This window comes from Rhinolophus hipposideros, assembly GCF_964194185.1.
Source record: "Rhinolophus hipposideros genome assembly, chromosome: X".
Taxonomy (NCBI): Eukaryota; Metazoa; Chordata; class Mammalia; order Chiroptera; family Rhinolophidae; genus Rhinolophus; species Rhinolophus hipposideros.
Window position 1 is genome coordinate 9,254,755 of NC_138046.1, and position 17,260 is coordinate 9,272,014.

General features: G+C 45.4%; 1 protein-coding gene across 14 annotated transcripts in view; it reads right to left on the reverse strand.

Moving 5' to 3' along the window:
• The window catches only part of MTMR1 (myotubularin related protein 1), a 63,212-nt gene extending 47,810 nt beyond the window's left edge, over window positions 1–15,402 (reverse strand). For 8 of the 14 annotated variants that reach the window (XM_081041977.1, XM_081041973.1, XM_081041976.1 and 5 more), the window contains exons 1-2: window positions 14,943–15,216; window positions 8,809–8,914 (exon numbers count right to left, since the gene is read on the reverse strand). In XM_081041977.1, coding sequence (XP_080898103.1) covers window positions 8,809–8,914; window positions 14,943–15,085 — 249 coding nt within the window. In that variant the 5' untranslated portion in view covers window positions 15,086–15,216. Of the gene's footprint in view, window positions 1–8,808; window positions 8,915–13,576; window positions 14,352–14,942; window positions 15,232–15,330 lie in introns of those variants that run through there. The other 6 variants (XM_081041978.1, XM_081041966.1, XM_081041968.1 and 3 more) reach the window with 5 other exon arrangements.
• Between the last annotated feature and the right edge of the window lie 1,858 nt (window positions 15,403–17,260).

A 17,260-nucleotide genomic window follows, 5' to 3' on the forward strand; every position in this document is an offset into this window, starting at 1 on the left:
CTGGTAAATAAGGGTGCTGAGACCATCGCTTGTTCTAACATTTGGTTTTTGACCTCAGTTCCTGACTGAGCTCCTAAAACCCTTGGAATTTCCTGGATGACAGGAATGTCTTTGTTCTACTGAAGTGAGTCTGGGTGGGTTCCTGGATACGGGAAACACCAAGACATTATTAGAAGCTTGGAACTTTCAGTGCCATCCCTCCATCCTCAGAAGAGGGGAGAGGGGCTGGGAAATTAGTTTATCGACCATGCCTACGAGTATGTGAGGACGCCTCCCTAAAAATCCCAAAAATATGGGGTAGAGAAGGATCTGGATTGAACACATCTACATACGGGGAGGGTGGTGCACCCCGACTCCCTGGGGATGGAAGTTCTTGCACTCGGGACCCTCCCAGACCTCCCCCTATGTACCTCTTCACCTGCCTGTTTATCTGTGTCCCTCATCACACCCTTCATGACATGGTAAACGTTAAGTGTTTCCCTGAGTTCTGTGAGTTGTTCTAGCAAATGATCGAATCCAAGGAGGGGGTTGTGGGGAACTCCCAATTTGTAGCCAAGCCTGGCAGAAGAGGTAGGGAACCTGGACACCCACGACTTGCAATTAGTGTCTGAAATGAGGAGCAGTCTCATGGGACTGCGCCTTTCAACGACGGGGTCTGCACTAACTCATGAGTGTCAGAATGGAGCAGTGCACGCCTAGCTGTTGTTGGAGAAGTGGTCAGTGTGGGAAAAACACACATCCGGTGTCACAGGGTTCTAGGAGTGTGGTATGAATAGCAGAGAGGAAACAGTGAATTTTTTCCCAGACAAGCATCCGAATTTAAATTTGTATAAAAGTTTGTGTTGGGGGTAAAACTCCCCTCCTTTGCCCTCAGGTTCCATGTAAGCCATCCTTTGGGGCAGCTTTCACCAGAGGGTTCAGCCTGACCACTTGCTCGAGGTGGATTGGGTAAGGGAGCCAATGTGTTCCCCTTTACCTGTCTGCATGCCCCAGGATGTGTGTGCCAGCCTGCCCAGAGCGTAGTCTGGTCTCCCCAGCCCATGGAGAGTTTGTCTGTGTGGGCCCTGCCCCAAGACAGAGGCCACAGTTGTTCAGGGCTGCCTTTGGGGCAGTGTTTATTTCTGGGCCCACTGTGGCCTCACACCTGAGCCAGGCCCTCCAAGCCAGCTTTGATCCATAATTGTGGTCTCGATCTGTTCGGCTCCTGTCTGAATTCTTCAGAAGGTAAGAGTTGGCACCCCCAAATCCCCAACAGTGTGACAATATTTCAGAAAGTTTTCAAACCCAGCCAGTATCAGTAATACAAATACTAACCAGGTCTACTCTACGCCAGGCACTGTGTAAAAGGCTTTACATGTTATTTCAACCCTTCCCCCACCCCCAGCCACCGGGGAAAGAGATTCTACCACGATCCCCATATGACAAATGAGGAAACTGAGGCAGCTCGAGGTGAGGTCACGTAACCAAGGAGGTCACAAAGTCAGCAATAGCACAGAGGGTATTCAAACCTGAGCTAGCTGGTGTTAGTGTACATGCTCTTAATCTAGAAATGGCCCCACCTAAATCTGTTTTCCTTCAGGAGGAGGCTGAAAAAGGCCCTCAGTCAGGCTTAATACCCAGCATGCCCTCCTCCCACCACACCTTGTTTACAAGTCTAGTTCGTGCTCACTACAGTCCAATGTGTACTGCATTTTCTGGTGTCTCTTTTCCCTACTATGAATTCCACGCAGCCCAGCTCAGCCCCTTGCACATGCCGTGTTTCCCCGAAAATAAGACTTAGCTGGACCATCAGCTGTAACGCGTCTTTTGGAGTAAAAATTAATATAGGACCCGGTTTTATTTTACTGTAATATAAGACTGGGTTTTATATAATAATTAATATAATAAATATAATGTAATATAATATAATATAATACCAGGTCTTATATTAATTTTTGCTCCACAAGACGCATTAGAGCTGATGGTCTGGCTAGGTCTTATTTTCCGAGAAACACGGTAACAGATGCTCACATCACATTTAGGGAAGGCGGGTTGGTGCTCAGCACGTACGCTATCCTTCTCTTGTGTTTGTCTTTACAAATCATAGCATAACTATATGCTTCATACTTCAGATCGTTGTTATAAGTATTAATCAAAATTAATTTTATATGCACTACAGCGAGATTCCATGTACCTGTCATCTGATTTCCCCGATGGGAGTGTATTATAAAACATAGTACTGTATCAGAACCAGGATACTGACCCTAATACTGTCAAGATGCAGAACAATTTCATCACCACGAGGACCCCAATGTAGCCACATCCACTTTCACCCTGCTCCTCTCTTTTGTAGCCCATTAACCACTAATCTGTTCTCCATTTTTATAATTTTGTCATTTCAAGACTGTTTTATAAATGGAAACACACAGTATGGGACCTTCTGGGAGTGGCCTTTTTTTTTTTTTTTTTTTTTTTGGTCAGTGTAATTCCCTTTTCTCTATCTCTCTATTCTGCTGTTGAACCTATTTTCACTGAGTTTTTAAAATTCCGGTTATTGTATTCTTCAGTTTTAAAATTTGCATTTGGCTTTCCTTTATCTCCTATTTCTTTGGTGTAATGTTTCTGTTTCTTGTCTCTCACTTTTTATGTTTTCCTTGTTTCAAACATATTTGTCATCTCAGATCTGGCATCTATTGATTCTCGTTTTTCGTTCAGTTTAAGATCTTTTTGATTCTTGGTATGATGAGTGATTTGTAATGGAAATTTGGACATTCTGAGTATTATATTATGAGATCTTATTTAAACCTTCTGTTTTAGCTGGCTTTCTCTGACACTGCCCCAGCAGGAAAAGGGCAGGGTGGGGCACTACCTCATTACAGCCTGGCAAGGATGGAATCCAGGCTCTCCACTTGGCCTCACTGGAAGGTGGGTGTAGGGCCACAACTTTTTCTGTGCTGTTTGGCTGAAGTACAGTGGTCAGTATCTAAGAGTTTTCTTTTTGCTAGGCTGCTGGTCCTTTGGCTACAGAGAGTAGCCTTTTGTTGTCTGTCTCTGTTGGCACTTCTGGGTTGCTGACTTCTTCAGCAATAAATCTGGGATATATGTGACAAAACAAAAACAAAAACAAAAAAACAGGGACTTCACCACCCTGCCGCTCCTCGGGTCTTGAAGTCCCTGACCAGTCTGCCTTCTCTCTTTCAGGGAATTCTTAGCTTTATTTTACAGATAACGTCCAGGGTTTCAAGTTGTACTTACTGTGAAGAATAAGAAAAAGTACATCTGCTCCAGCTTTCCAGAAGCAGAAGCTCAAATCTTGATATTTTTAAGCAATCATTCTTCCCCACACAGAACCCTGGGAGATACGATAGCACTCTTCTGTTACAGTGGTTATAAACTGGAGGCCTACTGCTCAAACAGGCAGCAGCAGGGTTTCTTCCTAGTTTGTTTTTAGGGGGACATGCTGTACTCTCCAGTTCTCTACAGCCCCTCCCATGTCTGTCTAGCTTGTCAACTCTCCCATGCATTTGCAAACTCTGATTTAATAAACAGACCCTGAGGCCAAGCTATCAACAACAGATTATAGCCATGGATTCTGAAAGATCCTGCTCATGCTTCCTTTCCCAAAGACTAGTACTCAATTTAGGAATTAGTAACTAAGACCTGGCTCAAGCACACTGAAGCCTTCTCACACACTGCATCCCACTTCCCTCCAAAGCCCTTCAGGAAATTTCTGTTCAGGAACCAGAATTTAATCAGTGCACTAACCTGTTAAATGATGAAACTGAGTACAGGACCCTATTTTTTTTCCTTTTTCTTCAGAGTGTTTAAAGAAGGGGCCTAGCTACTGCATGTGCATGGATGAGGGGAGGAGAGGCGGGAGCAAAGGTACAGAGAGGTGAGGATGACAATGATGATGATGGAGCCAGAGGAAGAGAGGTGATTACATTAAAACTAGTGTCTTAATTTGCTGAAGGCTGGCCAGAATCAAATCCTTTTGGACAAAACAGAATTGAAAAATGTTCTAGAAAGAAAGGAATTTAGACACTTACAATCTAATCCAAACTTCCTTATCCTTACAGATAAGGAAACTGACACTCAGAGGTTATACAAGGTCACAAAGCTAACCAGTACTGTTTGTACTACTCCATTACGTTCCCTCTTCCTGGCCTAGTTCTACTTTCCCAACAATGGAAACTGATCAGCTGTGTCATTTCTACTAATAGTTACTAAAAATGTTGCATTACAATTTGTGACTGTATTATTTCATCTAATCTATGGAACATTACATTCCAATCTTGTCTTTAAATGTATGGATGAATTCAAGACAGGGAATTGTACTGTTAGCCCAGTAAAACTGAGCTGGCAGTGGGAGGGGGTAAACAAAACAAAATATTTTATTATATTTTTTCCAGTATTCTTAATTATCGGGCAAATCTTCAGGATGACTTGGTATTAAAGCATACATTCATTAATTTAGTTGATCCACAAATCAACGGAATAGTGCTCTACTGCTTCACCTGGGACAATGTTTCCCACACGTCTGTCATTTCACATACCACCTCTACGAGTTTGGTTTGCTGTATCTGCATACCGCTTGTATTAATATTAGTATTTACCTTTGTAGTCACTTTAAATCCACTCCTTTTTCATACTTGGCCTAGCTCTAAGCAGGAACATCCATTGACTCACAAGTTTGATGTGCTAGTTTTGCCTAATATACATTAAAATAATTACCTCAATGTTAAAACATGTCCATGGACATACCATCTAAACTCCTCGCATGTGATACCAGTGATATTCTTACCATACTTTGGGTCATCTTATCCTGAGCTGACTGTCAGTTTATGATATGAATAAATAATAAAACAACGGTTCTCCCAAATCTGACATGAGTTGCTAATAATTCAGACTTGTGGGCATGTACCAGAAATGTATGGCCCCGCCACCAATTTCAAATATAAACCTCGGAAGCCTAGCTTTTCAGATTTTATTGTTCATAAGAAAGATGTGAGGCATGACGCTCTCTACCCTTAGAGATTCTGATTCACTGAGTGGAATGGAGACCAAGGAAGCTGCATTTTTGCAGGCACCCCAGGGAGGGCTGATGTGGGAAGAACCGAGGGCCACATTTTGAAAAACAGTGGATGAGCGGGGACCGGGGCGGGGGGGGGGGACAAAATTTTAAAACTCACTCTAACTTTTCAACAGAATGATTTGGTTTCAAATCCCAACTCTGTGTGATACTAAGCGAGTCACGTAACCTCTCTGACACTTGGTTTCCTCCTCCGTTAAATGATGACTATAATAAAAGCTTATTTTAAGGCTTAAATGGATGATATGTCAAAAAGTATTACAACACCATAGAGCCCTGTATGTGCTAGAGGATTGATGAAGATGGTAACGTGGAACCACTCTCAGCAGCCTGCAACTCAGAAGACAATCAGTTTCCAATCAAGTCGCAAGCAACTGTAACTGAAAACAAAAGATCCAAGTGCTCTCTGCTCTGTAGGAACATCTGCTCCCATTTAATTACTGACCTTGTGTTTAACCTAGAATAAATTAAACCCCAAATTGAGTGTGTATTTCAAATAAGATATTTACACAATAGATAATTTCAAATATTATCAACTGATGACTGCAAATTAAATCCTCAAGGAATGGTGTCTGGACCTTCATGGAAAACCCCACACAACGGCTCTCAGGCCAGAGGTATCCCACAGTAACCATCTTGGTTACTCTGATTTTTTTTTAATTAATTAATTTATTTATTAGTTTCAGGTGTACAAAACAAGGTAATACTTAGACGTTCATCATTTATATCCCTCATACTGTGAACCCCCCTCCCCCCCATACACTATCCCTCCGACCTCACACTGAACCATCACATTATATATATAAAATTATAGTTGGCATTCATTAATGTTTAGCTTCTGGTGTACAATGCCATGATCAGGTATCCACAGTATCCCTGAGGTGGTCTCCCAAATAGGACGCATGTCCATCGGATACCCAACAAAATCTTTACAACATTATAGAATACCTTCCCCAAATTAATTTAAAAAAAAAAACCCTGAGGCCATCTTGTGGTTACCAGCTGCTTCCAAATACCTTCACCTTTCCCCTTATCCCCAACCCCCTCCCACACACCCATCTAACCACTCTCGGTTTTTTCTCTGCGTCCCCAAAACTGTCTCTGATTAGTTCATTCACATAGTCTTTTCTTTAGATTCCATATATAAGTGAGATTTTAAGAACTACTTTATAAGTAGCAGATAAAATTATCTTTGTGGTTTAGAATAAATAAACATTTATTATTTAAAAAAAGAAAACTCTCTCCTTGAAGAAAACATAACAACTCCAGAAAATTAATTTTAACGCCAACGTTGAAGACTTGGCTACAGGGTAAATATAACAAAGACAATTAAAAAAACATACTCCCTTAGAGTAATTCATCAAAGGCTTTAGCTATGATCTGATGTAGGTACTTAAAATTCAATTTACAAAATATAGAAAAGCCTTAGTTTTTTTCTGAACACCGTCTGTTAAACCATTGCAATATGAGTTAATTCTGCTACAGAAAATTCGCAAATAGACTAAAATTGAAAAAAAAACACTTAGTTGCTAAATGTTCAAGTACTGATTCAGTCAGCTCTATTAATGAACAGGTTCAAAAGCTATGCATACCATCAATGTTCCCTCTCTTACAGAACCCACACAGCACTAATGATGCTGGAGAGTCAGCATGTCCCTAGGTAGACAGGGAGGTCCCTGGTGGAAGAAACAAAGACAGCCATATCCTAACACTTCACGTTTTGAAATCACTCCTTCGCTCCAGGACATAATGTAACAAGGCCTTGAGGTTAATCATAAAATTCCTTTTCGCCTGACAAACGGAGCAGATCTGATAGACAAGAGTGGGTTACTCTGCTAATTCTTTTAGGATGGGCAAGCAGAACCAACCTGGCAGACGAATTTCATTAGAAGGCGCCAGTTCCCTTCTTCAAACAAGTTCCCTTCTTCAAACAGCTCCCCTTCCCCAAGCAGGCAAGGGAAGGTATAAAAGTAAGAGCTTTTGCCTCAGTCACTGGGCACCCCCATTTGGGACCCCCTCCTGCTCGGGAGCTGCAACCTCTTCTGCTGCCTCTAATAAACTATCTTCTTTTTAAAACTCTTTGCCTCTCCCTGGTCCGTGTTTCCATTCTTCGGCTTCACGAGACACGATCCTGGCCCACACTCAGAAAGTGCTAGCAGATCTAACATCACCTACATCACTAACAGATATTCAACCAAATGAAAACATTATAGTTAACTCATAATTGTCCCTAAAGAAAATCACTCCAAGGTCTGTGAGCTATTTTCTGCTAATATGGGTCCTTGAGCCTCTTCACTCAGCAGGGCAGTTTCTTAGCCACGGTGGGGGCAATAGGGCAACTGGGACCAGGGGGGTCTGCAGCTGCTCAGTGACCAGCCACTCAGGACATCAGTGACACAGCAGATGTTTCTCCCACCTGGAGATGGCATATTCGCCCAGCTGGGTTTTGAGGAGCAGGAGGCCCAGCTACTCCTACGTGGGCAGACAAGAAAACTAGGTAGCAGGGACTCCTATTAAGGAATATACTGTTACTCTTTTGGCTGGGCAGACCACCCACTTTCTACTTGTCTGCAGCCATGCTTTCCTCGGTAGGCGTGATCAACAGCATCCTACGGCTTGGATGAAACAAATACAGCAAGACAGCCAAATCTCAATTACACGGCCTCTTGAGTCAGTCTGCACTTGTATATTATGAGCTAAAGACAACTGAGGCCAAAACCCTTAAACAAGGAGCAGCTATGAGGAGTGAATGGGATCTTTACTGTAGTTCTTGAATTGTTTGTAAGATTTGACACCGGGCAAGGACCGAGATTTTGAGACACTGTTGACTGAGGGTAGTTCAGGATTCTGAATGTAATTAGCACATAGTTATGAAAATCAATTACCTCTTACTAGCAGCAAAAATGACTACAACAAACTGAAACCCCAATTCAAGCAAACACTACTCCTGAAATGTACACATGGTTTCATTTATTGTACCTGTTAATAGTTTATTGACATTCAAACAATGTTAGTCTTTCACCTTAACAAAGGTGGGGCACCCAAGTGTTTTATTTGTTAATTGATTCGACAAATATTTATTGAGCACCTGCTAAGTTCCAGGATCACGCTGGGGAAGCAGTGGTAAAGAAAAGAACCCCAGCCCCCCTCTGCTGACAAGTTGCTTATCACTCTTAACTTTAGCATAAGCAGGAATAAGCAGGAACTTTGAAGAGATTTCTTAATTCAATAAGGACTAAAACCTCAGGCTGCCCATAAATATTCTTGAGATTTTGTAAGTTTTCTGCATCCTAGTATCACATGTTAATGCTAAATACCCCCAGGTAGTATCTAAATACAGAAACAAATTGTGACGTTAGGGAAATACTGGATATCAGATATTTCCTGAAATTCAGAATATTAGCAAAGAAAATATAGGTATTTATTATAATAAAATATAAAAATATAATATATAATAAAATACATAATAAATCATAAAATGGAACTGGGCTTTTAAAAAATGATCATAATCTAAAGACAGCTTTTCCTCTCAATTGCAAAATTATGACCACACAAACTAGATCCTGGTAAAATTTCTCTTCTAAAGTTCACATCTAACATCACAGAACCTTTCAGTCTTGTCCCCAAGGAAATTGTCATCCAGCAACAAAGGGCCAAAGTCTCACTCGAATTAAAACTGTAAAGCTTCTTGGCTACTTAGCACATTGAAAGTTAATTAAGGACTCAATGCTGCTTACCTTGTAATCTCGGGATACATTTTCTGATGTCACTGAACCTGAAATCTGACTAGAAATTGTAGCAGCTATAAGCTGTTTACACCATTCAACATGTGATCCTGTAGGACTAAAAGAAATAGTGTGATTAAAATATTTCAAGACATAGGCTCTCAGTGAAAAACGAGCACCGACTGGAGATACAGGAACACTTTTTTTTTTTTTTAGAAAATGAACTTTCATTAGACTAATGGTTACCTTTACATTTAATATAAGAACTGAAATACTGACTGACAACTGGGAAATAAGATTGGCTTCCAGGTTGATTTTACACGAATCAACAATTTTTTTTAAGTTTAAGATTCTAAGCATGGTATTCTCTATCATTTAGTCGAATTTTACTCTCTTACAATTACAATTATATAAAGTGACTATTCTTAATGTAATGTATATAGAAAATTAATCCTAAAGTGAAATATTTATCTTACAGCATATGCTTTTCAAATCACTGCATAAATTATGTAAATGTCTAACCACTATGTTGTACCTCTGAAACTAATATAAAATGATATTGAATGTCAATTGTCATTGAAAAATAATAAATAAATGATTTTAAAAAACATTCAATCAATTTCGTGTTGGTAGCTTTAAATCCAGAAAATAATGTAATTTTGAGCGACTCAACATGACTCTTAATGCAGCAGAGTTGATTATGTGATTTTCAAAAGAACAGACCAGAAAAATGATGTCCTGTGTCTAGTCATAATGCTACCTTACATTTCTGTAAGCGCTTTGACGACTTACAATAGGTTCTTTCAGTCCGTTATTACATCAGAGCCTCAAACCACGATGCGATAAGAAGACAGAACAGGGACTAGGGAACTTGTTTCTCAGGTGAGAAACTGAGGTGCAGCGATGACATGCCTCGTCAGAAAGTGGCAGGCCTGCCTCCAGCACCACTAGGGCTGGCCTTCCAGAACATGCACAACCAGTAGTGACCTGACTTGCTGAGCTAGAGAGTGAAACAGAGGCCAGCCAGTACCACAGATGCTAACCACTGTCTTATACAAGAACACAATGCAGAGAATGGCACCTTCCACTTGCATGGTGCTCTGAAGTGTTTAGCACATTTCCACATGGCTCACTCCAGCCTCACAGTGACCCATCTTACAGATGAGAAAACTGAGGTCCCAGTGTTTAGCCAAGGTAACATGATTAGTAAGCAGTCAGGCTGTGCTTACCTGCCTTAAAGGACCACATAAGCAAACGAGGCAGAGAGGGAATTAAAAATTGCCTTCAGGGGCTAGGCTTCTCTCTCAACTGGTCAAAGCACTGAAGAACTCAAGCAAAAGGGCGAAAGATGCTAATGCAAGTTTACCCTGCAGGTAGCTTTCACTGTAAAGAATGTTCCAGACCTTTAAAATTCTCAGTACTAATTAAATCCACACTCGTGTGTTGGAAGGATAGAAAAATCTGGATTCCCTAGGCAGTATGCAAAATAACCTAAATAGTAAAATAAAGGTATTTGATGTCCTCTGCTAGTGATCTAACTTGCAGTCTGATCAACATAGCCCAGTGGTTATCTATGGGAATGAAAATACAAGTCAAAGCGTGCACTGAATGGGCGGGCATTCCTACGTCAAGAATTCATTTACCACAGTTTCTAACTAAAAGGAACAAGGAGGGAAACGGGAGGGATTTTAGTCTCTTTTCTGAATGCTAAGTCACCTTTATCGCCTGGTTATGGCATATTTTTCTTGTCACGTGGCCTTTTGCTCTGCCACCACCAACTTCTGATTACAAATCTAACAGTAGGAACCCCGCCTGTTCACCCACTGTGGGTGACTTGTTGCTACCATCTGCCCAGCATCCCTACCCCCTTTTGCTGATAAGGACACTTCTCTCTACTGGGGGGAATGGCCCCTCCCCACTCCATAGGCTTCTGTGGAGGAGGAGGGGGTGGACGAAAGAGCAGGGCTGACTCCTTGCTCCTCTTGCCCCTACTTGCAGGGGAGTGACCCAGGCCAGGCCAATCCCAAGCTTTCCTCTTAGAAGGGGCCGTGTGGATCCGCCCCAGCCGCACAGGAGGCCGCTCCCCATCCCCACCACCTTGAGAAACCCACAGACATAAAGAGTAAGACAAGACAAAAACAAGAGATGGGGAAGGGGGGCTGACAACATTGCAACTCTGGCTCCAAACGTGCCCGTGGCCATCTTTCACTCTGTCTGCAGCAGTGATGTGTGCCAAGAGAGTTCCTTCCTGGCTTCAGCTGAAAAGATGGGTGCTTTTCGTCACCTGCAACCAGAAGTGTCCTGGCCAACATGGTTACAAACAGCATGCTACCGTGGGCAGCTAGACAGGAGGCCTGCACCCGAGTCCTGTCTCTCACCAGCTAGCTCCGTGACCTTGAGCAAGCCACATCCTCTTGCAGGACCACAGCTTTGAATCATTAAGAGAAGTACAGAATTCACAAGGGATGGGGCGGGCCCCACAGTCTACAGGAAAGGGCTGAACCACGCCTGGAGAGCCAGGTTTCTCTCTGGGGGTCCCTCTTAAGAGCGTGAATCAGAGTTTGTCACGAGGATAGAACTGAGAAGGGAGGCCATCTATCCTCTCCCCCACTTTTCTCTTTAGTTTGTGCAATCTCCCTCCACACGCAGGTATCAACAAGCACTGGTAGACTGGGGGCTCCCAGCCTTGTTTCTTCAACCTGGACTCTCCCCCCGGATCCGAATGCCCATGATCCTAGAAGATAGCTCCACTTGTCAATCTCAGAGACTCTGCCAACTCAACCTGTCTGAACCAGCATCAGACCCATGTTTCCTAAGTCAGGGGAAAGCACAGCCAGTTACCCAGGGCCCCCAGGCCCGAAAGCTGGGGTTTACCTTCAAGCCCACCCCCCACTTCACTCTTTCATCTAAATGCTCACCACATCCTGTTGCTCTTATCTGAAAAGTATCATGAGAATGCACCCTGCTCGATTCCTCTTCCAATTTCCTTTTCCAGATGCCCATCATTCTTCTGTGTTCTCCTCCTGCCTCATGAATTTAAGCCCCATCTCTATGCTGATAACGCCCAAATTGAGGTCCACAGCCCAGATACCACCTCTGAACTCCAGGCTCATATAAACTAGCTGCCTCTGGCACATATAACTGGCATCTCATAACTGATATATCCAGAGCTGAGAGCCTGCCAATCTCCTAAAACTGCTCCACTTAGAGGCTTCTCCATCTTGGCAACAACACTTCCTACAAGCCAGAAACCTTGGGATCGTCTCCTGGCTTCTTCTCTCGTACCCAACAATCATTATTCGGCAAACCCTATTGGCTCCACCCTACAGGTTTTCTTCAAATTATATCCAGAGTCTACCCACTTCTCCCTTCCTCCACGTCACTGCTCCAGTCTAAGCCATCCTATCTCACGCAGATGACTGCAGAAGCCTGCTACCTGCTAGTCTCTCCGTTCCAACCCCCTCCCCGTTCGGTCTGTTGTCCACACAGCAGCCATGGAGATCTTACTGAAATCCACACCAATTAAGTCACTCCTCTCCTCCAAGAACCCCAGTAGCTTCCCGTGACTCTCCACCATCTACCCCTGTGACCTCTCTGCCCCGCTGCTCTCTCCCGAGCTCCCTCCCCACTAGTGACACACTTCTCCTTGCTGATCCTGGGACAGTTTGCTCATACGCCCACCTCAGGATGCCCAGGACGCTATGCCTAGAAGACTATCGCCCCAGATATCTGTATGACTGGATCCCTCATGTCTTTGGGGGCATTATTCATAATGTCACCTTTCTCAGCTAGGCTTTCCCTGACCATTCTACATCAAATTCCAACCACTTCCCAGATGCATACTGCCAACACTTCCCACCCCTGTCCCAACTTACTTTTTTCCCCTAGCACTTGATCACTATCTAACAGAACACATTCCCCTTGCTTTTTGTCTTTCTCCCACCAAACATATGCTCCACAAGGGCAGAAATTCATGTCTGTTCCCTGCTATACTCTCAGCACAACACAGTACCTGACACAGAGAGGCGCTCGTATTCATAGAAGAAATGAGTTGAGTGACCAGCAACTCCATAATTTGTGAAATAACTCCCCACCTCCAGTCCATTTGGCATGATACTGCCGAGCAATCATTCTCAAACGTCAACTCCATCCTGTAGCTCACCTGATGGAAATCCCTTTGTGGTGCCTGCAGCTAGTGCAACCATATAATTTCTCATCCAAATCAAGACACTACTGCGAGTTGAAGAAGGACACTATTAATTATATTGCCCCAACCAGTAAATCAGTACCAACCTGGGCCAAAGAGACCACATGGTCCAACCTACCGGGTGAGCAGGTGGTTGTTACAAATGCAGAATCCCAGGCTCCACCCCCGAGAGGTGGACAGACTCCATTTAGGGTGGAATCCAAGACTCTGCATTTGCATCAAGCACTGGTGGTGACCCTGTGGCAGGTTATACAGAACTGTGCCCTGAGAAGCACTGGCCTAGAGGATAAAGGCAATTCCCTAGGAAGGCACAAGGGCCCCTTCGAGATCTGGCCTCTGCCTTCCCAGGAGTCTTCTCCCTGACCAATTCCCCACGTCTAGCTCTAGCTGGGTGACTACACATCCCACTCCCCACGCCACAAAAGCCCTCGCCACCCTGTCCCACAGCTAACTTCTCATTCTTCACCATTCAGTTCATGTCAGCTTCCTCAGAGGCCCTCTCTTACTACCCATACTCAACGACCCCCTCCACCCCGCCACCACCACCACTAACAAATAAATCAAGTACCCCACCTCCGTCTACCCACAGCGCAGCAGATCACAACCGAGGCTGCAGAGCTTTTTAGAAACTTAACTCCTGAGCCTCCCAGTGAACCCCCTGAGTCAGAAGCCTCAGGAGTGGTGTCCAGCAACCTGGAGCTCTTGAAATAGCTTCTCAGATGATACCCATTCACACCCCATCCAGAGCGGTCGCACACTTCAGTGTTCACCCTACCCTCGCACTTATCACAGTCCATTAAAACTGCTGGTTTGTCTTTTTTTACTAGATGGTAAGCCAGAGAGCAAATATTCGCTGACTCTCCAAGCCGCGAGACATTGTAGAGTATCCACAATGACTGAAATCCTGACCATTCCAAGTAGTCTTAGCTGTGATTAGTTTTCAGTGAAGCTGATCACTTGGGTGATTTACTTATTGAAACACAGTGTAATTACCCTGGGGTAGAAACAAAGGGAGTGTTTCTCCTTCTTATGTCTTTGGCAACTCCCAAAAGTTCATCCAACTGGTGGAAGACAGGCAAGAACCAACATCTGAACTTGACTGAAACCTGACCAAGCTGTCACTCTTGCGTAAGTTCACTCTGCTGTCAGTGACATGGCCGAGATGTGGGAAAGCTGGATACTCTGGGCGTGGAATACCTGCCCCTTTTGCTGGAGGCGTTAGGGTGGCCCTCCCAGTTGGACGTGGTCAGAGTATACGTCTAACTGATGGATCTTAGTCTTACCACTGCGTGAGAAGCAGTAGGTTTCTGTGTTCACGAAAACAATAAATCGGTTCCTTCCAAGAGCGAAAAACTGAAAGTAAACGATTGTGTGTTCTCCATCAGGAGCCGTTTGGACGTTTTTCCTCCCAGTTTTTCAAATCAGGGTATGTTTGCCTCCATCTGCAGTGGATCCGATACCCGCGGGGTTCTGCACCCCAATACCCGCGGGGTTGCACACCCCCTCTCCCCAGTCCCAACCGCAACATCAAAGACCCCAAGCAGCTGCGGCAGGATGTTGGTCTTCAAATCACACGGAGGCAAGGTCCCTCTATAAGAGGAGAGGCTGGGTGAAATGTCCCCAGTGATTCGTGGCCCCGGCAAGGCCAGCTCAGGCAGTTCCAAGGTGCCGTAGGAAGTGGCAGGGGAAACGGTTTGACAGCTGCCAAGGCCCTCAGGGGTGCGGGGAGCTCCTGCGCGCGAGGCGGAAGTGAGCCAGGTGCGGGCCCCGGGGTATTGGGAGGGGATTCTGGGGCCTCCGGAGGGACCCGGGAGGGGACTCAGGAGGGGGACGCCGCACTTCGGCAACCGCCCGGCGCGCGGGTCCGGGAGTCCGGGCCTCGCGAGGGGCCCTGGGGAGTCGGAGCGCGGGAGGCCGCGGCAGGCCGGGCCCCGCTTACCTGTCCAAGGTCTCCACGCTGGGCTGCCGGGAACCAGCGGCCGGGCCCCCCGCGACCCGAGGCGGCCTCCAGCTGCCCGCCGGTCCCGGGCCCGGACCCCCGGCACCCTCGCCACCCGCCGGCGCCGCCCCTGGCCGATCCATGGCGCGCCGAGCCTGCCGCCGCCGAGGGGAAGCCGCAGTCAGGAGGGGAGCGGCGCCTGCAAGGTCTCGCCGCGCACCTCCTGCGCTGAGATCCGCAGCCCGCCGGCTCAGGCGGCCGCCGCCATTAGCTGTCACCTGGTGGCCCCGCTTACCCACAAGGCCGCGCGCGCTGGGGTGGGGAGGATCGGGGGTGGGGCGGGGGTGCGCTGCGCGGGCGGCTGGGGCCCCCACCCTCATCAGCCCACCTGGGAGCCCGTCGGGGAAGCCGGGACGCAGGCCTGCGGGCTTGAGCAACCTGGTCACGGCCCAAGCCACTTGGGGTCAAAGTCTACAAACGGGTGATGCAAAACGTGCTTTGCGCAGGAAACTATTACCAGATTGACTATATAGATTCAGGGTGTTTAAAACAAGTTTAGGGAAATTCAGGGATTACAAATGATTTGTTTTCATTCAATTTGTCGTCCCAGAAAAGTTTTGGGGTGGGGAAAATTCAGACCCCTGGTCTTGACATCTCCAACCAGGAGCAGTTCCATACATTTTAGCAATTCCTCCCCACCCTGTTCCCCCCTCCCTCCCACAAAACCCACCTCCCCAGCATCTGTAGGGCAACCAGGTGTTCTGATGCAGCCCTCCCCCTCACAACTTCTGCCCTTGATTTATATCAAGACTAACATTTAACTTCTGTTGGTTAAATCACCACTATGAAAATCAAGTCGATATCTGATGATAAAGTCATTTAGGACATTTGATTCCTGGACTAGACTTATTTCCCTGCTCATTTCACTCGAGTTCCCATATCCAACTTCTCATCCTCTGTCAACTCACCCCTGATTTTGTTGGCAGTGATGACTAAGCCCCTTAGCCTATGATTACCCTGGTTATGGACAGCAGACCTAGGGCCCTGCTAAAAAGCAGACCTGAAGACATGGAGTTTCCACTTCCCATCCCACACCCATTTTGCCCTACCACCTTAATAACTTCAAACTGAACCTTGAGGATGTGATACTTGAGCCTCAGCAGCCATCTTACATACAAGATGGGCTGAACCTGGGGTGAAAGGGCAACAGAGTGAGGAGGGCTGAGAAGAAGGATGGGAAGATCTCCAGACACACTGCAGACCTACCTCCTGCAGTGTCCTGGTTTCCCAAAATGGTTAAGTCAAATGTTTAACCCACTATTATAGACTGAATGCTTATGTCCCTCCTCCTCAAATTGAGATGTTGAAGTCCTAACTTCCAATTGATAATATTTGGAGATGAGGCATTGGGGAGGTGATTAGGTCATTAGGATGGGGCCCTAGTATGATGGGATTAATGCCTTTATAAGAAGAGACACTGTGCATGAGCAGGCACCAAGGAAAGGCCATGTGAGGACACAGTGAGAAGGCAGCTGTCTGCAAGCCAGGAAAAGGGCTCTCACTAGGAACCAAACCCTGCCAGAACCTTGATCTTGCACTTTCCAGCCTCCAGAACTGTAATAAAATAAATGTTTATTGTTTAAGCCTCCTGGTTTATGGAATGTCGTTATGGCAGCCCAAGCAGACCGACACCCACTTATAGTCAAGTACTTTCTTACAAGGAGCTGCAAGCATCCTAGCTGCCTTGAGATTTATCACAAACAAAATGTTGAACTTTTAAACATATTTTAAGGACCACATTCTTCGAGGAGGTTTAGGCCAAAGAAGAATTCACTATGACACTATCAGACTTTCAGTTCAGTTAAGCAAACTTAGGACTTACAGGACAGCGATAGAATGTGACATATCCCTGCCTAAGAAGCTCACATTCAAGGGAAGGAGACAGACACATTAACAATGACATTACAGGTGGGTAAATGCTATGATGGGGGTGAGCATGCAGGCTGTGGGAACACCTAGTCCAATCTATGGGAGGCAAGGGGGTTTGGACTGCACTTGGAGAAGTACTACTGCACAGTCTCTCTGTGGTAGACTGTACCTGCAAAGACAGCTTCAGTAATATCCCCCACCCACATGCTCTTCTGCAATGTGACCTTATACTCCCACATCAAAAGGTATAGTACAGTCTATGTCCTCTCCCTCTGAATGTGGACTGGCCCTGTAACCTCTTTTGATCAATAGAATGTGACAGAAGGATGTTACGTCACTTCCCAGGTTAGACCTGAAGGGATCTGCAACTTCCACCTTGACTCCTGGGA